The following is a 27693-nucleotide window of genomic DNA, read 5'->3' on the forward strand; positions in this document are numbered from 1 at the left end:
ATCTAATGCCACTGTACTGAATATTTAAAACAGAAAATTTTATATTATGTATATTTTACCACTCTTTTACAGTGATTTTTAATTTATTCACATATTTTTTTTTTTACTTAGATTTATTTTTTTAAGTGGGAAGAGGGGAGAGAGTGAGACAGAATCCCTCATGCACCTCAACCAGGATCCACTCAGGAACCCTGTCTAGGGCCAATGCTCAAATCAAACTAGTTTTAGCACCTGAGGCTGATGCGTTAGTGTGGAGTGATCCTCAGTGCCTGGGGCCAGTGCTTAAACTAATAGAGCCACTGGCTCAGGAAGGGAAGAGGCAGAGAAGGGGGAGAGGATGGGAGGCAGAAACAAATGGTCATTTCTCTTGTGTGCCCTGACTGGGAATTAAACCCGGATGTCCATACGCCAGGCCAATGCTCTATCCACTGAGCAAACCAGCTAGGGCCTACATAGATTTTTTTTTTAACTGACATGTCTGTTTGTATGGCAGAAATTTTTTTGTGTGTGTGTGTGTGTGTTTTTCTGAAGCTGAAAACGGGGAGAGACAGTCAGACAGACTCCCACATGCACCCAACCGGGATCCACCCGGCACGCCCACCAGGGGCGACGCTCTGCCCACCAGGGGGCGATGCTCTGCCCCTCCGGGCGTCGCTCTGCCACGACCAGAGCCACTCTAGCGCCTGGGGCAGAGGCCAAGGAGCCATCCCCAGCGCCCGGGCCATCTTTGCTCCAATGGAGCCTTGGCTGCGGGAGGGGAAGAGAGAGACAGAGAGGAAGAAGGGGGGGGGTGTGGAGAAGCAAATGGGCGCTTCTCCTATGTGCCCTGGTCGGGAATCGAACCCGGGTCCCCCGCACGCCAGGCCAACGCTCTACCGCTGAGCCAACTGGCCAGGGCCAGAAAAATTTTTATCAGATAATTTTTTACTGGAATTATCTATATTTCATGTTGTGGTTCAAAAAGCCACAGAAATTTTATGCTTCATTATACTAGCCATTACCTGTTTATATTTTGACCATAATTGTTTTGAAAGAAAAATTTGCAAATAGTTAAATTCCTTTGACTTTGACAGAGTGTTGATTAATAATCTTTTTTTCTGATAGCCCAATTTTATTTCAAATGTAATTATTTATATTTGTTTCAACTACAGTTGACATTATTACTTTATATTTATTTCAGGTATACAGCATAGCAGTTAGGACAAATATAATTTTTTGTATTAGAAATTTATGAAGTTCAGTTAAACATACATTAAATTCATATTGTAGGGCAGATTCTTTAATCTCTTCCTTTTGTAAAAATGACATGAAGGCAGTTGTGGGTCACACTAATGTCTCTTTTGAGGTAATATTATTTTCCAGGGATAGTAAATTCAAGGAGTATATAATTTTTGAAACAATCATTCTGATTTTGGGGGGGGGGGTTATTTGTTTGTTTTTACAGAGACAGAGAGTCAGAGAGAGGGATAGATAGGGACAGACAGACAGGAATGGAGAGAGATGAGAAGCATCAATCATCAGTTTAGTTTTTCGTTACGACACCTTAGTTCATTGATTGTTCTCATATGTGCCTTGACCACGGGCCTTCAGCAGACCAAATAACTCCTTGCTTGAGCCAGCAACCTTGGGTCCAAGCTGGTGAGCTTTTGCTCAAACCAGATGAACCCACACTCAAGCTGGCAACCTCGGGGTCTCGAACCTGGGTCCTTCCGCATCCCAGTCCGAGGCTCTGTCCACTGCGCCACCGCCTAGTCAGGCTCTTTCTGATGTATTATCTAAACTTATTCTCAAATTATTTTTAAAATATGTAAATAAGTACATCATAGTCTTAAGAGTTCTTTTTGTGTGTGTGTGACAGAGACAGAGAGAGGGACAGATAGACAGGAAAGGAGAGAGATGAGAAGCATCAGTTCTTCATTGCAGCACTTTAGTTGTTCATTGATTGGTTTCTCATATGTGCCTTGACCGGAGGGCTACAGCAGACCGAGTGACCAACCCCTTGCTCATACCAGCGACCTTGGGCTCAAACTGGTGAACCTTGGTTAAACCAGATGAGCCCAGGCTCAAGCTGGCGACCTTGGGGTTTCGAACTTTGGTCCTCAATGTCCCAGTCTGACACTCTATCCCCATGCTCCACCGCCTGGTCAGACAAGAATTCTTTAAACTGTATTTACTAATTTATATTTATTGAAGACCTGAAAAACTTTCTTGCTATTAAAAATAACTAAGTTGTCATGCTATATTTTTTATTCTTTAGCAGATCATTTTAACTGTCTTTTTTCTACTTGTTACTAGTAAGAAAATTTTAATATTTAAATTTATCTCCTTCCTATCCGGTAGCCATATAAAAGTGCTGTTTTTTGTTTATCACAAAGATTAGAATGTATTATTTAATTTTCTTCAATAATTAGTATTGTTTTTTAAAACTATAACTTGGAAATAATAAATTTAAACCCTACATATTTTGAGTCCCATAGTAAAAATATTTTTGTTTTATTAAGTCAGTTTAACTAAATTATTCATAATCTAAGATATGGGTCAGATTAGCAAAACACTTGAATCCTATAAAACTGATTTGTAGTCAAACCTGCAAAAACATCTGTGTTCTCACACTTCCAATAAATGTCAATAGTCTTGGCTTCTCTTCTAAAACTAATAATTTTATTTCTGTGTGACATTTTTTATGAAGGCCAAACATGGTGATCCATGTGTGTGATGAAGCAAAAAACTTGAAAGAAGATTTTATTTGCTCACGAGATCTTTTGATATCAGAGATGAAATACTTTGCTGAATATTTATCTATGGATGCCCAGCGCTGGGAAGAGGTGGACATTTCAGTTCATTGTGACGTTCAGATTTTCAACTGGTTGATAAAATATGTTAAAAGGAACACTAAGGAGAATAAAGATTGTGAGATGCCTGCTTTAGGTAAAAGATAATCTATTACTTATTCTGTAGTTAAATTTGTGTGTTACCTGGTAGTTGCTTCAGGCCAAATATGAAATGTGGAAAATTGCTTAAACATTAGCATTTATATTCAGATTAGGAATTGCCCTTTAGGAAATTGATGCCTCATCTTTTTTAGTAAACTTTGATGCCTTTTTGGCAAATGCACAGGTCTCTAGATCAGCAGTTCTTACTGGATGGTACATAGACCGCTGGAGCTCTGGAAGATTCTTTTAGAGGACCCACCAGATCAAGACAATTTGCTTAATAATAGTAAAATGTTGTTTGTCTTATGTGTTGACATTTGTTCAGGTAATGCCGAAGTAAGGGAGGGTAAAACTGTTGCAGCTTTAGCACAGTCATGGCCAGGGCACCAAACTACTCGTGGTCACTGCATTCCTCAGCACCTTGGGCTCATAGTAAAAAGGAAACAGAAATCAACATTCACTTAAGAATGTTCTTGATGAAGCAGTAAAAATTACTAATTTTATTAAGTCTTGACCCCTGAGCTTACACCTTTTTTTTTTTTAATTTTTTTTTTTAATTTTACTTATTCATTTTTAGAGAGGAGAGAGAGAGAGAAGGGGGGAGGAGCTGGAAGCATCAACTCCCATATGTGCCTTGACCAGGCAAGCCCAGGGTTTTGAACCAGCGACCTCAGCATTTCCAGGTGGACGTTTTATCCACTACGCCACCACAGATCAGGCCAAGCGTACACCTTTTTTTTTTTTTCTTTTTTGTATTTTTCTCAAGCTGGAAACGGGGAAAGACGGTCAGACAGACTCCCGCATGCGCCCGACCGGGATCCACCCGGCACGCCCACCAGGGGCGATGCTCTGCCCACCAGGGGGCGATGCTCTGCCCCTCCGGGGCGTTGCTCTGCCGCGACCAGAGCCACTCTAGCGCCTGGGGCAGAGGCCAAGGAGCCATCCCCAGCCCGGGCCATCCCGGCTCCAATGGAGCCTTGGCTGTGGGAGGGGAAGAGAGAGACAGAGAGGAAGGAGGGGGTGTGGAGAAGCAAATGGGCGCTTCTCCTATGTGCCTTGGCCGGGAATCGAACCTAGGTCCCCCGCCCGCCAGGCCGACGCTCTACCGCTGAGCCAACCGGCCAGGGCAGCATACACCTTTTTAATATTGTATAAAATGAAATGGGAAGTGTACTTCTGCCACACACCAAAGTATGAGGGTTGTGATGCCTGACTGGTGGTGGTGGTGCAGTGGATAGAGCATCGACCTGGCATGCTGAGGTCCCAGGTTCAAAACCCTAAGGTTGCCAGCTTGAGCACGGGTTGCTGGCTTGAGCCCAGGGTCCACTGACTTGAGCAAAGGGTCACTGGTTTGGCTGAAGACCCCTAGTCAAGGCATGTAAGAGAAGCAATCAATGACCAACTAAAGTGATGCAACTACAAGTTGATACTTCTCATTTCTCTTCCTTCCTCTCTCACCCCCCCTCACTAAAAAACAAACAAACAAAAGTATGACGAATGTCTGGAGGAAAAGCACTTGTGCAGTTGTATGGGCTACAAGCTAACCTAGTTGCTTTTTTAAAAATAGAAAACCATTTTTACTTGAAAGAATGACTGACAGACAAATTAATGGTTATTCAGACTTAGGCATTTGGCAGATATTATCTTAAAAATGAATTAAGTGAGCTGGTCAGTTGAAGGGAAACAAACTGCTAGTATTTGTTGCCAGTGATAAAGTTCAAACTTTCAAGTGAGAATTAAAGTTTGGAAATCTCATATGTACTTTCATGTGCTTCACAGTTTCTTACTTTTTAAAGACTGTTCTGATGAGACTTGTAGCCATATCAACAAATGTGATTTTTTTTTAATTCACTCGTTTTTTTTGTTTTGTTTTTTTTTTACAGAGACAGAGAGAGTCAGAGGGATAGATAGGGACAGACAGACAGGAATGGAGAGAGATGAGAAGCATCAATCAGTTTTTCGTTGCGACACCTTAGCTGTTCATTGATTGCTTTCTCATATATGCCTTGACCGTGGGCCTTCATCAGACCAAGTAACTCCTTGCCCGAGCCAGGGACCTTGGGTCCAAGCTGGTGAGCTTTGCTCAAACCAGATGAGCCTGCGCTCAAGCTGGTGACCTTGGGGTCTCGAACCTGGGTCCTCCGCATCCCAATCCGACGCTCTATCCACTGTGCCACTGCCTGATCAGGCCAATTGTGTTTAATATATTGAACAAAATGTTTCAACATTTGGAGGATCTACATAACTCAGTGAACCAGTGTTTTCCAAATAACCAATGCATGATGTTAAAAAAAAATTATGCATGGGTTAAAGAATCAAAGCATGAGATAAATCAGTGGATTTTGAGGTAACAGAATGAAGTGTTCACTGATATAATTTCAGATCCCATTACAACTAACCTTAAGAAAGTACTGTTTGTCAAGCTTTGATGTAACATCAAAGAAGACTACCCACATATTAAATGTAGAACCAGATATGAGAATCCAGCTGTCTTCTATTAAGTCATACATTAAAGAAATTTGCAAAAATATCTGTTATTTTTCTTTATATATATATATATATATATATATTTTTTTTTTTTTTTTTTTTTTTTTTTTTTACAGAGGCAGAGATAGACAGGGACAGACAGACAGGAACGGAGAGAGATGAGAAGCATCAATCATCAGTTTCTTGTTGCATGTTGCAACTTCTTAGTTGTTCATTGATTGCTTTCTCACATGTGCCTTAACCGCGGGCCTTCAGCAGACCGAGTAACCCCCTGCTGGAGCCAGTGACCTTGGGTCTAAGCTGGTGAGCTCTTTGCTCAAGCCAGATGAGCCCGCGCTCTAGCTAGCGACCTCGGGGTCTCGAACCTGGGTCCTTCTGCATCCCAGTCCGACGCTCTATCCACTGTGCCACCACCTGGTCAGGCACTATATTTCTTTTTACTTTGGAAAATAGTTATTTTTCATAAAATTATGAGAACATATAATGACTTTATTATTCTTTTAAAATGAATTAATGCCTGACTAGGCAGTGGCTCAGTGAATAGAGCATCGGACTGGGACATAGAGAACCCAGGTTCAAAACCCCTAGGTCGCCGGCTTGAGCCCAAGTTTGCTGGCTTGAGCAAGGGATCACTCTGCTCTAGCCCGCCAGTCAAGGCACATGTAAGAAAGCAATCAATGAACAACGAAAGAGCTGCAATGAAGACTTGATGCTTCTCATCTCCCTTCCTGCCTGTTTGTCCCTATCTGTCTCTCTCTGTCTCTGTCACAAAAAAAAAATATTTTTTTCTGTTTTAATTTCTAATAGGTTAATACTAATAGATATAACCCATATAAACAAAAGCTTTTTAGGGGTCTCCGTTTTTAATATTGCAAAGTGGTCTTGAAAGCAAATGTTTGAGAAGCAGTATTTTAGATGATAAGAATAATTGCTAAATAATCTTTCATTGGGCATAGACTTGTTTAAGAAATCTTACTAGTGGTTTATAAAGTCTTTCTCTGCCTAGAATTGCTATTTACCAGCAGTACTAAAATATTTCTTACCTTTTTTTAGTAAGTGAATCTATACTGACAGTGTAAAAGTTTTCCGAGAAATTTATAATTTATTATATTTTAATGATCAAACTTAATGGAAAAGGTTTCTGGTGATTCTTAAATAAAAATTACAATTTAATTGCTAAATTAAAATTTTCAGCCAACCAGAGTCCAGAGATCTTATTTATTTATTTATTTTTGTATTTTTCTGAAGTTAGAAATGGGGAGAGACAGTCAGACAGACTCCCGCATGCGCCCGACCAGGATCCACCCGGCACGCCCACCAGGGGGCGATGCTCTGCCCACCAGGGGGCGATGCTCTGCTGCGACCAGAGCCACTCTAGCGCCTGGGGCAGAGGCCAAGGAGCCATTCCCAGTGCCCAGGCCATCTTTGCTCCAGTGGAGCCTCGGCTGCGGGAGGGGAAGAGAGAGACAGAGAGGAAGGAGAGGGGGAGGGGTGGAGAAGCAGATGGGCGCTTCTCCTGTGTGCCCTGGCTGGGAATTGAACCTGGGACTTCTGCACTCCAGGCCGACGCTCTACCACTGAGCCAACCGGCCAGGGCCAGAGTCTAGAGATTTTAGTCCATCCAGGTATGATATGTATGTGTGAAATAAAAATTAAAATATGTAGAGAGAAAGAACTATGGTTTGATCCATCATATTTATGTGTATAGTAAGGTAAAAGAAGTAGAACAAAACTAGTCACTGTAATCTTTTACCTTAAATCAGTGACTAGAAATGTGAACTTTTAAAAATAAAAGCCTTCTTTACTGTAATCTACAAAACTATAAAAATGCTTAATTAAATCTCTAATAATCCAGACATTGGGTCTTTTAAAAATTATTTATTGATTGATTTTAAAGAGAGAGAAAGGGAAAGAGAGAGAGAAACACCAGTTTGTTGTTCCATCCATTTATACATTAGTTGGTTGACTCTTGCATGTGCCCTGACTGAGGATTGAACCCACAACCTTGCTGTATTGGGACAATGCCCTAACCAACTGAGCTACCAGCCAGGGGCCAGACTTTGAGTCTTAACTGGAATGGGTCATATTACAATTTCCTGAGGAATGTTTTCACCAGCTTCTCCCTCCCTTCACAATTTCTGTTTGAGAACCTTTAAACTAGAATTGTTATTCATGGGAAAATTGGGGTTACTTAATTTAATTCTTGTCTGTATAGTTCTCTATTTAAGTGGATTGTCTTAATACTATAATGGCAAAATTCAGGGGTTTTTTTCTTAAATATATACCTCATAGGAGATGACATGTTTACTAAAACAATAGCATCAGCTGGCATCCCCTTCCCTGCTTATGCCTCTTAAGTCTCATGAAGTAACTAGCACTTCTGTAGAAGTAAATTTTAGATTATCTTTAAGACTTTTTCATTGTTTATTCATAACAAGTATTGAACTGCTTTTGAAATAACTAATAAGGGCTTTGATTAATCATTTAAAAAAATTTCTCACTGATTTTTGTGTGATGAATGTTTAAGTAAGGAGAAATCTGCATATGTTGTATCTTTAGCTGGAGTCCTTTAACTTGATATGACTAATTTCAGGGCACATTGTTGTGTATTTTCTCTGTATCCTAAGTTTGAACATTGCATTTTCTTTCTTACATGTATGTAAGCCGTAGTAAGTTTATCATAAATCATTATTATTAAAGTATCATCCTCTTTTAAGGTGAGAAGGAGCCTATTCTAAGGAGATTAAGGTACAAATCAAAAGGAGATTTTAATTTTTTTTCTTTGTAGAGCCAGGAAATGTCATTTCAATTCTTATTTCTTCAGAGTTTTTGAAAATGGACTCATTGGTAAGTATTAATAAAAGATCTAAGCTCTTCTGTTCACCCATGCTTGCTTTAACATTTAACTTGATTTTTTTCTTCAAGTATTAGAAAATTCTAAGGCATCTTTCAGAAGTAATTGTTAATTCAAGAGTGTGAATAAACTGCTCATGTTTAAAGGCATTTTTTTCTGTTCTGTAACTGGTTAAGGCTACTATGTATTATTTATGTATGATGCCTATAAAGTGAGCAGTTTATCCTCAAGGAGTGGCTCTCTGTTGTATTAAATGAAACTAAACAGAATTAACTACTCTAAAAGGGATTTTGCTTTAAAATCGTAATAAATGAAAATTTATAGAAATATATTTTTTCACTGTTTAAGTAATTTCTCTAAGCAAGTTTTGCTAATTTGTATCTTTCATTTATAGTTCAGCGAATTAAGAACGAATACCGGGGCGAGGAAGGAGAGAGAGGGGGTGGGGGGAGGGAAGGGGCACAAAGAAAACTAGATAGAAGGTGACAGAAGACCATTTGACTTTGGGTGAGGGGTATGCAACATAATCATAGGTCAAAATAATCTGGAGATGTTTTCTCTGAACCTATGTACCCTGATTTATCAACGTTACTGCATTAAAATTAATAATAATAATAATAATAATAATAATAAAGGGGGGGGACCTGACCTGTGGTGGTGCAGTGGATAGAGCATTGACCTGGAACACTGAGGTTGCCGGTTTGAAACCCTGGGCTTGCCTGGTCAAGGAACACATGGGAGTTGATGCTTCCTGCTCCTCCCTCCTTCTCTCTCTGTCTTTCTCTCTCTCTCCTCTCTAAAATGAATAAAGTCTTTAAAAAATGGGGGGGGGGGGTGAAAGGCAAAAAAAAAAAATAACACACACACACACAGAAGAACGAATACCTAACTATTATTAAGCAATATAATTTTGTATGTTTAAATCAGATGCTCATGTTAATTGCTTAACAGTAGTTGATGAAATATATATAAAAGCACAATATATACATCTACATATCAAGCTTTAACATTAAATATATTTTTTTCTTTTTTATATAATGATTTACCATTCAAACGTTTTTATAGGTTTTATGGTTTTACTATATTTATTTTTTTAGATTTTATTTATTGATTTCTAGAGAGAGGAGTGAGAGAGATGGGGGAGAGAAGCGGGAAGCATCAATTCATAGTTGCTTCCTGTGTGTGCCGTGACCAGGCAAGCCCAGGGTTTTGAACTATTGACTGACGCATCCACTGCACCACCACAAGTCAGCCTGTGGTTTTACTTTAAATAAATATTTGCTTTTAGTCCCTGATAAGAAGACAGAGTACAGAATGCTCCTTTGCTATGTTGATAGATAGGAAAATTTTTTTTTACATGACAGAGAGAGGGATAGATAGGGACAGACAGACAGAAATGGAGAGAGATGAGAAGCATCAATCAGTTTTTCGTTGCGACACCTTAGCTGTTCATTGATTGCTTTCTCATATGTGCCTTGACCATGGGCCTTCAGCAGACCGAGTAACCCCTTGCTTGAGCCAGCAACCTTGGGTCCAAGCTGGTGAGCTTTGCTCAAACCAGATGAGCCTGCGCTCAAGCTGGCGACCTTGGGGTCTCGAACCTGGGTCCTCCGCATCCCAGTCCGACGCTCTATCTACTGCACCACCGCCTGGTCAGGCAGGAAATATTTTTTGTTTGAGGTTTTACTAGTTCCCTGGATTCTTTCTACTCCTTAATTCCTCCCCCTTCATTTGCTGATATTAATTACTTCAGGGAAGGGTTACAGAAAAAAAAGAAGAAAAAAAAAACAAATTGAAAGAGCCCTTAACATTTGAGTTTTGAAATCTAAACCCTAAAGGATCATTTTTATGCCATAAGCAAAATATTTTGAAGAATACAGGATTAGCCAATGCTAGTTTTCCCCAAAATCCAAATCCACCTCAAAAAGTAAATAAATTACCTCAGGCTGAAAAAGGGGAATGAAAGTAAAAAAGCAAGCAGGATATAACTGAGAAAACCCTGAAGTAATTGAAGGTAAGTTTCTTCTACTAAGATAAATGCAAACTTAAAATTGTAACTAAGTTTAGTGATAAGTGATAAGAAGTAACATATCTATACACTTGAGTTTCTGAACTCAAGGTAAGATTTATACCTGCCACAACCATGAAAGTTGCTCATTGCATTATTGTTTGGAATATTTTAAGAATGTTGAAAAATAGTTATTCTAGCCATATGCATGTATATATGGCTAGAATAATTGTGTGTGTGTGTGTACAAATTTGACCTACTGGAACACTTTGGAACTGTGTATATAAGCCAAATGGGCAAAACCCAGATAGTACCTAGCAATACATGGATAAGCCTTTAATGAATTTATCTTTGAAAGGTATTGATATTACATCCTTCATGCTACTATTTTCAACATTCATTTTCTATTCTGTTTTTTAGGTTGAACAATGTCTTCAGTATTGCCACAAAAATATGGATGCCATATTAGCTACCCCATGCAACATGAACTGTATTAATGCAAATCTTCTTACACATATAGCTGATATATTCACACACAATGAAGTTGATGACTTAAAGGACAAGAAAGATAAGTTTAGGAGGTAATTTTTCAGTTTAAATCTAGTGTTTCTTTTAGGAAAAAATAGTATTTTTCATTTTAGTAAAATATATTTTTAGATTATGTTTAGAAATATATTCCGTTTTATTTTAAATGAATTAAGTACATATGAGCTTATTGTGGCAGTTAATTATGTGAAAAATTATTAAGACGGGCCTTAGTAGAAAGGGGAGAGTGGTGTGAGGTAGGGTCAGCGGTGGTCATGTCACATAGGGGCTGTTTCAGTGATAGCAAAGGGTGTATACTTTATTGTAAGAGTAACTGGAAGCGGAGGAGTGGCATGGTCTGATCTGTTAAGAAGTCATTTTGGTGGCTATGTGGAGAATAGATTATAAGGCTATAAGAATCAAGGAGACCTATTAGGAAGGTAGTGCAATAGTCTGGTGAGAGACAAAGGGCCAGGACTAGAGTGGGAGCAATAGAGCTGAGAAAATGTAGATGGATTCAGAATAGGTTATTAGAAAGAGTTGACAGATTCTCAAGTGGAATGAAGTAGGAGGAAAGAGTATTTTAGGGTAATAACTAGGTTTTATGGTTGAGCAACTAAGTGGATGGTATTGTAATTCACAGAGAGTGGAAAGATTGAGATGAGATGAATCAAGAGATGGGTTTGGGTCATATTATGATTATTTAATATATTTAATATACTTTTAGGCATCACGTAAGATGGCAGGTAGATAGTTAGATATACAAGTCTGAAGTTCAGGTCAGAGGTCAGGGCTTAAAATACAAATATATGGTAAGTAGATTAAGTTTGAACTGAATGAGATTTCCTAGCAAACTTTCCTTTCTCCACTGAATTGCAGTGGCACCATTATTATAAGTTAGGTGAATGTATTATATATGTGAGGTTTGTTTCTGAATTCTCCATTTTCTTTTGTTGATTTATTTGTCAAGACATATCAGTAGCACACTGTCTTAATTGTGGTGGCTCTATAATATTTTTTAGTGTCTAAATTCTTCAGCTTTGCCTTTCTACATGATTGCTGTTTTAGCCATTTTTGGTCCTTGCATTTCCATATAATTTTTATAATCAACCAACTCTTATTTCTTTGTCTCTCTCTCTCACAAAAACACTTGCTAGAATAATTTGGGGTTGATATTGAACTTGTTGCTTTGTGAAGATTTGACATCTTAATATATTGAGTCATTCAGTTCATAAACATGGTATAACCCTTCATTTATTTTAGCAATGATTTATAGTTTTCAATGAAGAGATATTTTTTATTTTTTATTAAATCTATTCTTGAGTATTTAATTTTTTGGGTGCTGTTGTAAATGCTATTTTTTTTTATTTTCTTTTCTTTTCTTTTTTTTTTTTTGTATTTTTCTGAAGCTGGAAACAGGGAGGCAGCCAGCCAGACTCCCGCATGCGCCTGACCGGGATCCACCCAGCACGCCCACCAGGGGGCGATGCTCTGCCCATCCAGGGCATCGCTCTGTCGTGACCAGAGCCACTCTAGCGCCTGGGGCAGAGGCCAAGGAGCCATCCCCAGTGCCCGGGCCAACTTTGCTCCAATGGAGCATCGGCTGCGGGAGGGGAAGAGAGAGAGAGGAAGGAGAGGGGGAGGGGTGAAGAAGCAGATAGGCGCTTCTCCTGTGTGCCCTGGCCAGGAATCGAACCCAGGACTCCTGCACGCCAGGCCGACGCTCTACCACTGAGCCAACCGGCCAGGGCCATAAATGCTATTTTTATTTATTTAATTTTCTGATTATTAGCAAGAGAATATTGGTAAAGACAATCCAAATTTAGAGGTTCAACAGAGGAGTGTCACCAGTGAGGCACCCGAGAAGGAGGAGGTAGTGAGTTGAAGGAAAGAGGGTTTCAAACAGGAGGAAGCGATTAAGTGATTAAATGTATAAAATGCTGTGACCATGTAGAGTAAGATGAGGACAGAAATGTGACCAGTTGGATTTAGATAACATTTTTCCAGATGATTTGCTCTGAACAATTGCTGAAAAATTTAGCAGTAGTTCTTAGGGATAGGTAGGCTCAATAGAGAGAGAGAGAGAAAGAAATAATAGGTAGGCTGGTTATAAAAATTATATGGAAATGCAAGGACCAAAAATGGCTAAAATAGCAATCTTGTAGAAAGGATTTTGTTAAAGGAGAGAAATATTAGATTTTATTTATTTGATGACCAGGATGATTTATTAGAGTGGGAGGAATTGATCATGTAGGGAGTGATCCAAGAGTTTAGTCCTTAAGGGAAATGAGACAGAGGGGAATTATCCAAGAGCTAAATATTTGAATATGAGATTAGGGTCCTAAATCCAGATCTGGCCTTTAATAGCAGATGTTACATGAGGGAAAATGGAGATAGAATGATACACTTGGACTTAATGACAATTATTTTGATTATAATTAATTAATTAAAAGATTTAAAGTTCAGTCATATTATACATGATAGTAAAGTATTAATATTTATTGAATGTGTAATGCTATGTTTTGCAGACTTTTTTATTATTTATTATTTTAGAGAGAGAGAGACAGGCAGACAGAAAGGGAGAGAGATGAGAAGCATCAACTCTTAGTTACAGTACTTTAGTTGTTCATTAATTGCTTCTCATACATACCATGACAAGAGGCAGGGAGGAGCCTCAAGCTGAGCTAGTGACCCCTTGCTCGAGCCAACAGCCTTGGGCTTCAAGCCAGTGAGTGATCTTTGGGCTGAAGCCAGTGGTCATAGATCATTGATATAACAAGCTGGTGAGCCCGCGCTCAAGCTGGTGAGCCCGTGCTCAAGCCAGCAACTTCTGGGTTTTGAACCTGGGACCTCAGCGTCCCAGGCTGACACTCAATCCACTGCACCCCCACCAGCACCAGTCAGGCTATGCCTAGCACTCTTTAAAAACATTATCTAATTTAACCTTCTTTAAAACTTAGGAGTTTGGAATTATTAACCCCACTTTATGGATGAGAAAACAAAGTTCAGAAAGGTTAAGTTGCTAAATCACATGCCAAGTTATCAGTAGACCCAGAATTGTTAAATTTCCAAAATCTTTGACCTTGAATATTCCAGTAACAAAGAACTAAAAGAAAGGTAGATATTCAGTGGTCTTTTTTTTTTTTTAGATTTTATTTATTCATTTTAGAGAGAGGAGAGAAAGAAAGAGACAGGTAGTAGGAGCAGGAAGCATCAACTCCTACGTGTACCTTGACCAGGCAAGCCTAGGGTTATTGAACCAGCAACCTCAGTGTTTCAGGTCGACACTTCATCCACTGCGCCACCACAGGTCAAGCTCTTCTTACTATTGTGAAAACAGATTCTTGATCAAGCAGTTCTCAGTAGGAGGTTTATTTACTTAGCACACTAAAACTGTATTTAGTTATAAATTCCCAAAGAGAATGAATAAATCTGAGGATGTATTAACCTTATTTTCTACATGTACAAATAGGTTATCATTTGTGTTCATCACTATTAAGTAACTTTAGTAGATATAGGAAATTAATTTGTTGATCATTTGTTGTTAATAGTAAACTATTTTGTAAGAAGATTGAGAGACTTTTTGATCCTGAGTACTTGAATCCAGACTCTCAGAATAATGCAGCAACATTATACAGGTATGGTGACATGTTTTTCTTGGGTAGGCTATATGATAATAGCTATATTCTTTAATTTATGACATTAAAATTTTTCTTCTTGTGTCTTTTTGTATCTTTTTTTGTTATAGATGCTGTTTGTGTAAGAAACTTTTAACAAAAGAAACAGAAAGAAGAATTTCTTGCATTCCTGGAAAAATTAATGTGGATCGACATGGAAATATTGTGTACATTCACATAAGGTGTAGTGAGAATAAAATACAACTTTTCAAATGTGAATTACTAGTGTATTTATGGAAGTATAACTACTACTATAAGGAATAGGATATATATTCTGTGTGTGATTCAACTTTGATTTAAAAAGATACTATTTTCCAAACAAAGTTGTTTTAAAGGCTATGTTTTATTAATTGGGTAAATATCAGTATGTTTTTAAGTTTTAAAAGAATAAAAATGTTGTGCGTTTAAATCAAGATATTCTTATCAGTACCATTAAAAAGATTTCTTTTCACTAACAGTTTAGTTATCTATATAAATGTTATGTTGAACTTGACAAGAGAACCAATTTTATTTTCAGGTGAATTTTGATAAATGAGGAAAATTATCTTTAAAATTGAGTTTTCCATTATCTAAATATTCTTCATACTTTGTTAGAACTCCATTAATACATAGTTCTTTTTTATTGTCCTTTAAGTTCAAAGCCAGTTCTTGTTCTGAGTTGGAGGGAGAGTGTTATAAAATGTTATGATGAAAAAAATAAAATAAAATAAAATAAAATGCTATGATGTTTCAAGAAAGCAAAACTTTAAAATATATATTTTCTGTGACAATGTCCTACTACTAGATATTTACCCAAAGAGGTAATATTAGATTAGTGAAAGCACTAATCTAAAGGACATTTATTGCTATATTGTTTACATTTTTAAAAAGGAAACACCCAAGTGATTAAAACAAACTATATCTATACAATAGCATAGCTATATAAAGCACATCTAATCAATTTTTAATGTGCAGCCTTTGAGAATAATGTTGTAAAAGAGTATATACTTACATATAGTTATTAGTGGTAAATTAAGTGAAAAGATCAGTTTATAAGACAAACTAGAAACATGTTCACTAAAATATTAACTATGGTATTACCTTTGAGTGGTAGTATTATGGATGGTTTTAATTTTCCTTGTGATTATTCTTTTTTCTATATTAAAAATGTTCAGCAATTTTATTAAAGAAAAACTACAAATATTAGATTTCATATTTTAAACATTAAAACAGAAGTCCAGAGAAACATATTTGATTCTAATATGAATAGTATCATAAACTTTGAAATGTTTCATTTTTCTCTCCATACAGTTATCAGGAAATCTTTATCAGTTATTGTTAGCTCCTGGGGTTTTATACTTTTTTGTCTTGAGACTTGGTTTACCTTTTAAAAATTATGTCCATTCTGATGGCTATAACTATTATATATTCTATATATATTTCACAGTAACTATGTGAAAAAATTGATATTAACTTCAACAGCCATTTTTATTTCATTCAAAGTATTTTTCAACAAGTCAAGTCAGCTATTGATGACATTTTAAAAATTGTCTTTAACTTAAAACAGATGTGCCTGTGTAATTTACAATAACATGATGGTATTTTGTTATTTGTTGAACTTAGGATAAAAATAACAAAAGTTAGAAAAGCTTAAGGGAGGACTTGGAAATAAAATAGAAACTTGCATTACATATAACCATAGTAAATAGGGTTTTACGCCTTTGCTATTTTTAGAGTTTATCTTACTTAACTTAAAAATGTATATTACCAAGACCTGATTATATATTATTATGTTATTCAATTACTATAAAATGCCTTTTGAGAATAATATAAAGAACTAACTCATTAATGAAATGTTTAGAATCAGCAATAAGTAACAACTAATTAAACAATAGGTACAGTTAGAATAAAGCAACATATACCAAAGTCCTAAACATTAGCCTACTCAAACTGTATTTAGTTTATCACCCGTTATGTAGCTTAGCAAAATAACTTAACATTCAACCTTCATACCATTTTCGGAAGAATAAACAGACTCCCAAATGAAACTTTATCTACCACTCACTGTAGTCCATCTATCCAAAAGCCATCAGTTGGACAATATTCTTGGATCTAAGCCACAAGTTTAAAAACATTTGCTTTAAACAATTGTTAAAATTGCTCGCTTGTAGAAATAATATAATAATTGAGGTTCTTTCCCAGAGATAAGACTTGGGATGTTCATGAGTATTTGAATGGTCTTTTTGAAGAATTAAAATCTTGGAGAGATGTATATTGGCGCTTATGGGGAACAATCAACTGGCTAACTTGTTTGAGATGCCATCAGGTGAGCTTTTTAAAAAATATCCTGCTTTGCAGACTTTGAGAGTAGGCTCTTTTGTTATATGCTGTTTAATTAATATGTTTGGATGTGTTTTGACAATATCTGACATCTTTTTAAGAAATCAGTGGTGAAAAGGTGCTATTAAACGTTGCTTACATCTGACTTAATTTCTCTTACTACATTTCTTCCTCTTTATTCTCATTGTTGAAACAATCAGTGACTTGCCAAATTTTTAGAAAACTAGCAGGTTGTAGGCGACCAAATACATTTTTTCAGTGGAAAAATACAGAGTCCTTATTGCCTTTAATTATTTCCAGCCAAACTATTTCTCTGTTAGTCCATACATTTTTTTAGACATCCAGAAACTCCTTTGCAGATAGGGTGCTATTTATATTTCTTGTTATAACAGTTGTGTTCCCAAAAAGGTTCTGTAAATTTCTTAATAAATGAAGTCTATAATAAAAGCTTAAGAAAGCTTGCTATTTGAAGGTACCTGTAATAAATTATTTTACAGAATAAATTGCTCTTTGTACATCACAATCATTCCTAATTAGTCTTATGTGTAAATTCAGAGTGTTCTATGTAAAATTTTTTATGAATCCGTAATATTTTTCTGCCACCAGTAATTTTCTTTCTTCTTCTCACATGAGTAGTGATTTCCAGTAGAGGGAAGGAAGAGCTGCTTATTAAAACCTTCAGAGTGAGATTTCTCAAACTGTATAGGTTTATGCCCAATGGACTGCCTACGTCCCCACTATTTAAAAAATTGGATTTATTGATGTATAATTTATAGACAGTAAAGTTTACCTTTATACAATAAAATGTATTCCTTTTTTTTTTTTTTTCATTTTTCTGAAGCTGGAAACAGGGAGAGACAGTCAGACAGACTCCCGCATGCGCCCGACCGGGATCCACCCGGCAGGCCCACCAGGGGCGACGCTCTGCCCACCAGGGGGCGATGCTCTGCCCATCCTGGGCGTCGCCATGTTGCGACCAGAGCCACTCTAGCGCCTGAGGCAGAGGCCACAGAGCCATCCCCAGCGCCCGGGCCATCTTTGCTCCAATGGAGCCTTGGCTGCGGGAGGGGACGAGAGAGACAGAGAGGAAAGCGTGGCGGAGGGGTGGAGAAGCAAATGGGCGCTTCTCCTGTGTGCCCTGGCCGGGAATCGAACCCGGGTCCTCCGCACGCTAGGCCGACGCTCTACCGCTGAGCCAACCGGCCAGGGCCAAAATGTATTCCTTTTATAAGGTTTGACAAACCCAGTCATTAAAGACCATCACAAGCAGAGCGCATGGACCACTTCTATCACCTTAAAATTTTCTTGTGCCCCTTGTAGTAAGTTTCTTTTCCCATCCCAGACTCTGGCAACCTCTGACCTATTTAAGCCTCTTTATAATTTTTTTTTTAAATTTTTCTGAAGTTGGAAACAAGGAGGCAGTCAGACAGATTCCGGCATGCGCCCGACCAGGATCCACCCAGCAGGCAATGCTCTGCCCATCTGGGGCGTTGCTCTGTTGCAACCAGGGCCATTCTAGCACCTGAGGCAGAGGCCATGGAGCCATCCTCAGCACCCGGGCCAACTTTGCTCCAATGGAGCCTTGGCTGCGGGAGGGAAAAAGAGAGAGAGAGAGAGAGGAAGGAGAGGGGGAGAGGTAGAGATGCAGATGGGCGCTTCTCTGTGTGCCCTGGCTGGGAATCGAACCTGGGACTCCTGCACGCCAGGCTGATGCTCTACCACTGAGCCAACTGGCCAGGGCCTCTCTATAATTTTGAATTTTCCAGAATGTCATACAAATAAATTATACCATATTTAACTTTTTGAGTCTACTTTGTAGGTGTTTCTTGTTGGAGGTCATTATGAAGAAAGCAACTATAGACATTCCCTACAGACTTGCATGTGAATATAGGCTTGTATTTCTCTTGGGTAATAACTTAGAAGTAGGACTGCTGAATTGAATGGTAAATATAAGCCTAACAATCTTCTAAAGTCCGTAAACTTGCATTCCCTGAATTGTATGAGAGTTCTAGTTGCTCCATATCTTCATTGGCACTTGATATTGTCAAGTTAGTTTTCAGGTTGTTTTTAACTTAATAGGTATATAGTGGTCCTACCCACAGTGGAGTATCACTTATAATCAGGATATCAGGCTTCTAAAACCCGACTTGTTCAGCATGTCAGAACATAGAAAATTTGAGGGATTTCCCCCCCTTCATAGCAAATTAAATATTGATTTTATTTGTAACATTTAATATTTATTATAGAGAGTTCATAAGCTCAAAAAATAGTTTGTATGCAAAATAAATGTGTATGAGTATTCACCTTATAGCTTTTATCAGACTTGAAAATTTTAGTTAAAAACCAGTGGAAGCCTGGCCTGTAGTGGTGCAGGGGAATAGAGCCTCAACCTGGGACACTGAGGTCACTGGTTCAAAACCCTGGGCTTAGCCCTGGCCGGTTGGCTCAGTGGTAGAGCGTCGGCCTGGTGTGCAGGAGTCCTGGGTTCGATTCCTGGCCAGGGCACACAGGAGAAGCGCCCATCTGCTTCTCCACTCCTCCTCCTCTCCTTCTTCTCTGTCTCTCTCTTCCCCTCCCGCAGCCAAGGCTCCATTGGAGCAAAGTTGGCCTGGGCGCTGAGGATGGCTCTGTAGCCTCTGCCTCAGGCGCTAGAATGGCTCTGGTTGCAACAGAGCAACGCCTCAGATGGGCGGAGCATCGCCCCCTGGTGGGCATGCTGGGTGGATCCTGGTCGGGCGCATGCGGGAGTCTGTCTGACTGCCTCCTCATTTCCAACTTCAGAAAAATACAAAAAAAAAACAAACCCCCAAAAATAAAAAAAAACCCTGGGCTTGCCCAATCAAGGCACAACAAGCAATCAGTGAACAACTCAAGTGAAGCAACTATGAATTGATGCTTCTCACTCCCCCTACGTATTCTCTCTGTAAAATCAATAAATTCTTAAAAAAAAATTTGAAAATCATAACTGGAACTAGCAACTGAGAATTCTGAATTATAGACTACATTTTTGCCTTTGTGTTCAAGATCAGTGCCTAAAATGATTAATTTTGTTATTTTCTTGTCTTTTTTTAGCGAGAAAGAAACAGAGACAGGAAGGGAGAGAGATAAAAAGCATCAACTCGTTGTGTCACTTTAGTTGTTCATTGATTGCTTTTTCATACGTGCCTTGACTGGGGCGGTGGGCAGGGGGCTCCCGCCAAGTCAGTGACTCCTTGCTCAGTCCAGCGACCTTGGGCTCAATCCAGCGACCTTGGGCTCAATCCAGCGACCTTGGGCTTCAATCCAGCGACCTTGGGCTTCAAGCCAGTGACCTTTGGGCTCAAGCCAGCAACCATGGGATCATGTCAACAATGATCCCATGCTCAAGCTGGCGACCTCGGAGTTTTGAACCCAGGTTGATGCTTTATCCACTGCACCACTGCCGGGTCAGGCAATTTTGTTATTTTCTTTAAATTATTTTACCTACTTATAAACATGTCTGAAACCTATTTTATAATTAAACCTTGGTAAGTTTTTTCACCAATGAATCAAAATTATTCCATCATTTTCATTAATACTAATGCTAAAAATATACCTTAAAATTTTGTCAAAGAATAATTGATACAAAATTTTATTATTTTTATTGAAAACTATTTATGTGGTTGGCCAATTGTAAAATTAGATGTGCATCAGGATCAATTTAATTCATCTGAATTTTGAGTAAAGTGTTTTGTGTTTAGTAGATTTATTGAGTATAATTATATGCCATAAAGTTCATTTAAGTATGCAATTTAGTAAATTTATAGTTGTGCGGCCAGCAGCACCATCCAATTGTTTAGTACATTCCCATCACCCCAAAAAGATTTCTTGTGTTCGTATGCTACTAGAGATTTGCCATTTCTATACATTTTACATAAAAGGAACAACAGTATGTGGTCTTAAATTTTTTTGAGATATAAATTTCAATATGGGGATGAGTGACTTTATATATTTCTTTTATTCAGGTTTTTCTCTGTATAGAATTTTCACACTGTCAGTATCACTCAGAAGCTGTGGTTTATCCTCCTGCAGCAGGCTCACTGAGTACAATGGGCACTGGAATTTATCCCTGCTGTAACCAAAAGGTCCTTCGGTTTGATCCCACTCAGCTTACAAAGGTAAATGCTGAATGTTGCCCTTTCATAGTTACAGTATTCACTAATACTTTTCATTTAAATCTTTTTCTCTTTTATTGTTTTAAAATATAAAGATAATACATTCATGTAGGATTAATGGTATTATAGTATTGCAATGAACATCCTTGCAAATATATCTTGGTGCAATACGTGAGTATTGCTATAGATTTGAGTTCTTGATCACTAACACTTTTATAAATGTTATATAATTAAATTTCATGGGTGAAAGGTCACTGGCTTGAACAAGGGGTCACTGGCTCAACTGGAGCGCCCCAGTCAAAGCACATATGAGAAAGAATTTATGATTGATCTATTAAAAAGCATTTACAAAAACCAATTGTATTTCTTTAAACCAATGGGGTTAGAAAATGAAATTTATAAAGAGAAACCATTTACAGTAGCCTTAAAAATATCAGGTACATAGGAATAAATCTAATATGTGCAAAAATTCTATAGAAAAAACAAAATATTATTGAGAAAAAATAAAGAAAACTAAAAGTGGATTATTGTACCAGATTCATAGATTGGAAGATTCAATATTGTAGAGCTGTACATGTTCCCCAAACAGATCTATATATATTAATGCAATCTCAGTAAAAATCCTAACGGCTTTTTATTGGGAACTTTGCTAAGCTGATACTAAAATGTATATAGAAATTAAGAGGGCCAAGAATAACTAAGATACTTTCAAAGAACACTAAGATAGACGTACTTGCTCTTCCCAATATCACAATTTATTTTGAAGTTTTGGTGATTAAGACAGGTGATACTAAGAGTAGATAGATAGAAAAGGACCAATAGAAAAGAATAGAGCCTGACCAGACGATGATGCAGTGGATAGACCGTTGTACTGAGATTCAGAGAACACAGGTTCAAAACCCTGAGGTCGCCAGCTTGAGCCCAAGGTCATTGGCTTGAGCAAGGTGTCACTCGGTCTGTTATAGCCCCCCCCCCCCCCCGATTAAGGCACATATGAAAAAGCAATCAGTGAGCAACTAAGATGCTACAACAAAGGACTGATGCTTCTCATCTCTCTCCCTTCCTGTCTGACTGTCCCTATCTGTCCCTCTCTGTCTCTGTCACACACACACACACACACACAAGGATAGAGTACTCAGAGCCACTGAATACTTGACTGTGACATAGGTGTCATTATAGAGCAGTGAGCAAAGGATAGACTTTCCAGTAAGAGGTACTGTGATATTGGGATATCCATACAGGGAAAAAAATGGAATTGGAGTCTAGCCCAATGTGTGTGTGTGTATGTGTGTGTGTGTGTGTGTGTGTAAAAGACCTGTCTGTGAAAGAAAAACTAATAAAGCTATTGAAAGGTAATACCATAAAGGAAGAAATCTTAAATTCAAGTTCAGCAACTACATTAAACAGAAACTAGGAAAGAAACTCACAGGTGGGACCAGGTGTTATCAACACCATCTCCATAGAAGGTTGATATTAAGATTTTTTTTAACTTTTGCATATCATTAATAAAAAGACAATAAGAACTGTATACAACAAAGTACTTTGTTGTTGTCTAGTAAACATGAAAAGGAGCTTAACCTCATTTGTAATTGAGACTAAGCAAATAAAAAACAATGAAATACCACTGCAAGCTCATTAAATGACTGAAAATGTCTCACCAAGTATTAGTGAGGATATGGATTAATGAGAACTCTCATGTACTGCTGATAGTGATATATTTTGGTACACATGAGTACTTGTGTGCCAGGAAACATGTAAAAGAATGTTCATAATAGTATTATTTGTGTTAGCTCCAAACTGGAAACAACCCGTCTGTCAACTGTGGAATAAATAAATGTATGTATATTCATACAAAGGAATACTGTATATTAAAGCAGATGTTAGTTACATGCAATAATATGGTTGAAGCATAAAAACATAATGTTGAACCAAACAATTGAGGCAAAACTAAGCTGTAGTATTTAGGGATACATCCTTAAGTGGTAAAAAGATAAGAACAAGAAGTAAGTAAATACTATAAAAGTCAGGATAGAGGTTATCTTTTGGGGTAACAGAGGCAGTCATGGGCCCATGAGGACTCCTTGGGTGTTGGAAATGCTCTGTTTCTTAATGTGAATGGTGGTTTCATGAATACTCTTAGATATTTTTGAACATTTATGTTTCATGTTCTTTTCTGTATTGTCTTTTCCTAAGAAAACAAGCTAAAATGGTTGATAGGAAGAGGCAAAGAACAAAAACATACAGTCATCTTTAAAGGAATGTTTCTTTAATGATCCAGCCTCTCTAATTTAGTGTCTCTTGTACAACAAACAGGGTTGTAAAGTGAGGGACCACACGGTTGCTCATCATGGTCAAGGTGAAGATGGAGATTTGCTGTCCCATCCGACTGCGAGGATCCTGGATGATCTGCTCAGACACAAAGATGTCGTTGTTGTGCCTTTTTCTAAAGATACAGTTAGGTGAGGCAGTGGGAGGGATGCTGTACCGCAGCTTCATCAGTGAGTCCCAGCTCAGGATCCTGTATCCTTAGTGCTTCCCCCAGTTACTCATGTCAGTTCTCAGATAGTTTACATTATCTCAGATAGCCTAACTGAAATTAGGTTAGCTTAACAGTAAGAACAAGCAGGTGTGTATTTTATAGGAAAAGCACTTCAAAATATTGGAGGTCCAGAAGAAGAAAAACTAATAAAAGGAGTCCTTGGTAATTGAAAGGTTGGGACCCACAGACCAATTTTCAAGGTTTTTATTTTTCTTTTCTCAAGTTACTTAAGGTCATCTTAAATACTTGATTGACACAACTAGAAAAATAATTGGTGGTTGAGGTCATCTTTATATAAATTTAAGCTCCTTGAAGTCATTAACTTCTGAAGTTACTTCTAGCATCTTGCAACTACAGCAGGCTGTCGAGTTGAGGGACGGAAGACCTTTTAATAAAGGCTCTGCTCAAAGCAGTACCCAGTATAGAAGCCCATTTCACCACCTGGCAATTATGATGCTCCCCCACTAGGGGCTCACTAGGTGAATTAAGAAATGTAAATTTTGAGGTGGCACACCTTATACTCAAGAACTGTATTTCTACAGAGCAATTTATAAAATATTTGCAATGAAATATAAATCATTTGCATTTAAATTCTTAAGCAATTGAAAACTTCTTTGTAAAATGTCTTTTTCTTCCTAGTGATTCTGGGGTTGGTACCTGTGATGAGAAGGGTCTGGACTGTGATGTTTTACTGGAGCCAAATATGCCACGGGGCCCCAAAAGTGGGGAGCTCAATGCTGTGAGTAGCTTGTTTCACTTGTTCTTTATTTATATGGACAATTAATGACATTTCATTGTAGACAGAAACCTGATCAGTTTAAATTGAAGTAGAAATTTTTAGTTAATATTTACTGACAACCTGATTATAACAAGGTGTTATGCTGAATTAATAGGACTATAAGGATAATAAGAAACGTTCATTATCCTCAAAGAATTAATAACTAATCAACTCATTTAGGGAAAAAATATAACATGGCCTTCAGGTTTTTCTTATGGATAGTGATTTGAGGAATGAAGATAATATGAATGTATGTATATTTTATCCACTTCTAGTCCTACACCAGGTGTCCCCAAACTTTTTACATAGGGGGCCAGTTCACTGTCCCTCAGACCGTTGGAGGGCCGCTACATACAGTGCTCCTCTCACTGACCACCAATGAAAGAGGTGCCCCTTCCGGAAGTGCGGTGGGGGCTGGATAAAGGGCCTCAGGGGGCCACAGGCGGCCCGCGGGCCGTAGTTTGGGGATGCTTGCTATAAACTTTTTTGGTATGAAATTCTTTTTTAATTGTATAAGAATGCATTTAGTTTTTCCAAAATTTCAAAACTGAAATATGACTCGGAAGCTTTGATTCCTGTTGCTAATAACCAGGGAGTCTGTTTGCTGGTGAGCTTCCTGCCTTTGTATTGGTTGAGGTGGCATTTGCTTGAGAAAGTGAAATACTCTCTGTAAAATGGGTTATAAACTCCAGGTGGCTATATGTTTTCAACCATTAACATTTATTTATAAGTTACATGCAAAACAGAAAATTAAATTTCTTGTATATTCATAAATAATCTGGTTATTTGTGTGTGTGTGTGTGACAGAGACAGAGAGGGACAGATAGGGACAGACAGTAAGGAATGGAGAGAAATGAGAAGCATCAATTATTTGTTGCAGCTCCTTCGTTGTTCATTGATTGCTTTCTCATATATGCCTTGACCAGGGGCTACAGCAAAGCAGAGTGACCCCTTGCTCAAGCCACCGACCTTGGGCGTAAGCCAGCAACCTTTGGGCTCAAGCCAGCAACCATAGGATCATGTCTATGATCCCACATTTAAGCCAGCGACTCCACACTCAAGCTAGTGAGCCCATGCTCAAGCTAGATGAGCCCACGCTTGAGCCGGCCACCTTGGGGTTTTGAACCTGGGTCGTCTGGACCCCAGTTTGATGGTCTATCCACTGCATCACCACCTGGTCAGGCTATAATCTGGTTCTTTAATTTATGAAAATATAAACATTAAGAGTGATTGAAATAGTTCAAAAAATAATTAAAATTATTTTATGCCTTTATGTGATTTAGTTCTTCAGAAATGACATTAGAAAATGATTTTTTTTTTTTTGATAAACATAGGTCTTCTCTTGACAGGGAATATAAAACATTATATCATTTTCAGTGTAAATTTGAAATTATGTTTCAACTTGAAAGGGAACTATACTTTCCATATGGAAATGAGGAACTACAATCTGGGTAGATGCAGATTTATTAATCTCTTAATCTTTTTATAGTTTATATCACTGAAAAACTGGACTCTGCAACTGGTAAGTGAACAACTATATTTCATTTTCATGCATCTCTTCCTAAAGTTCAGTTTAATGTTATCAACATCTTATGTTATAGACTTTAGTTAAATGTATATCATCTTTTTCAATGTCTACCACTTTGTACTTGTTTAAACAGACACATACTCCATTATCTGGCTACATAATCCACAAATCTACTTACATGGTTTTTCAAGTTTTTTTTTTTTTGTTTCTTGTTTGTTTGTTTTTGGGTTTTTTTTGTATTTTTCTGAAGTTGGAAACGGGAGGCAGTCAGTCTCCCATATGCACCCGACCGGGATCCACCCGGCATGCCCACCAGGGGGCGATACTCTACCCATCTGGGGCATAGCTCTGTTGCAACCAGGGCCATTCTAGCGCCTGAGGCAGAGGCCATGGAGCCATCCTCAGCGCCCGGGCCAACTTTGCTCCAATGGAGCCTTGGCTGTGGGAGGGGAAGAGAGAGACAGAGAGGAAGGAGAGGGGGAGCGGTGGAGAAGCAAATGGGCGCTTCTCCTGTGTGCCCTGGCCGGGAATCGAACCCGAGACTCCTGCACACCAGGCCGACGCTCTACCACTGAGCCAACCGGCCAGGGCCTTTTCAAGTTATTTTTATGTCGTATTTAGAACACTGAACAAAGCAACAAATCTATAATTGGAATTTTCCAATTATTTAGTTGTTTGGTTGGTTAGTTAGTTGATTTTTTTTATTTATTTATTTATTTTTTTTACAGGGACAGAGAGTCAGAGAGAGGGATAGATAGGGACAGTCACACAGGAACGGAGAGAGATGAGAAGCATCAATCATCAGTTTTTCTTGCAACACCTTAGTTGTTCATTGATTGCTTTCTCATATGTGCCTTGACTGTGGGCCTTCAGCAGACCAAGTAACCTCTTGCTCAAGCCAGCAACCTTGGGTCCAAGCTGGTGAGCTTTTTGCTTTAGCCAGATGAACCCACGCTCAAGCTGGTGATCTCAGGCCTTGAACCTGGGTCCTCGGCATCCCAATCTGACGCTCTATCCACTGTGCCACCGCCTGGTCAGGCTGATTTTTTTTTTACCTGCTTTTCATTACAATGCCACTTCCATCAGTAATCACAAAAATAGAGTGAGAATTTGGATCAGTGATGACAGACAGTAAGGTGAATAGATACATGAAACTGATACGGATAAATTTAAGTAATACAGGACCCCACTGACCCAGAGAATGTGCACATGTGCTTGTTTATGAGACTACTTTAATATTGGCAATTATTATATTTTATTTTTAATATCAAGGAACATACATTCAATTGAGTGATAAGAGGTATAAGTCAGCAAATACTGAGTACCTATTAGGTGCTCATCACTGCTAGAAATCTGTGAAGGAAATAAATAAAAAATATTTGAGGTAATGAGATCCTGTTCTAAATATAGAAATTCTTTTTTTTTTTTTTTTAATATAGAAATTCTTATGTGTATTTTCTAAATGTTATGCTAAGTAGTGGTCATTTTATCAGCTTTTATTTGGCTCATTCATTGAAAATAAATTTAGATAAATGTGTTTGAAAAAATTTAATAGAGATGTGATAATACTGCATTTTTAATAGGATGTGTATTTCTTTTTTTTTAAATTCAGAAACAACAGTCATTATTTTCAGAAGAAGAAGAATATACCACGGGGTCTGAAGTCACTGAAGATGAAGTTGGAGATGAAGAAGAAGTATCCAAGAAACAAAGTACATTGATTTCTAAGTTAAAATTAAGCCTTACTTCTATGAAGGGGCTTGATTCTGAATGCTTTGGTGCAAGGGATGAGAAATTGGCTTTATAAATCTACATGCTAGGCTATAACACGGAAAACAACAAATAAAGGAGGCTCCATCAAGATTTCCTCACCCTGACACTAACACAGAATACTTAGAAAATTATAAAGAAA

At 38.0% G+C, this 27693-nt stretch overlaps 1 protein-coding gene across 3 annotated transcripts in view; it reads left to right on the forward strand.

Moving 5' to 3' along the window:
• The window catches only part of SANBR (SANT and BTB domain regulator of CSR), a 108795-nt gene that overhangs the window by 65905 nt on the left and 15197 nt on the right, over positions 1-27693 (forward strand). For all 3 annotated transcript variants that reach the window (XM_066267200.1, XM_066267199.1, XM_066267201.1), the window contains 11 exons: positions 2690-2928; positions 8209-8267; positions 10703-10863; positions 14359-14445; positions 14556-14666; positions 16666-16789; positions 20787-20939; positions 23250-23395; positions 24115-24214; positions 25743-25775; positions 27394-27493. In XM_066267200.1, the coding sequence (XP_066123297.1) occupies positions 2690-2928; positions 8209-8267; positions 10703-10863; positions 14359-14445; positions 14556-14666; positions 16666-16789; positions 20787-20939; positions 23250-23395; positions 24115-24214; positions 25743-25775; positions 27394-27493 (1313 nt within the window). The remainder of the gene's footprint in view (positions 1-2689; positions 2929-8208; positions 8268-10702; positions 10864-14358; positions 14446-14555; positions 14667-16665; positions 16790-20786; positions 20940-23249; positions 23396-24114; positions 24215-25742; positions 25776-27393; positions 27494-27693) is intronic.

Source organism: Saccopteryx bilineata, chromosome 3 (assembly GCF_036850765.1).
Source record: "Saccopteryx bilineata isolate mSacBil1 chromosome 3, mSacBil1_pri_phased_curated, whole genome shotgun sequence".
NCBI lineage: Eukaryota > Metazoa > Chordata > Mammalia > Chiroptera > Emballonuridae > Saccopteryx > Saccopteryx bilineata.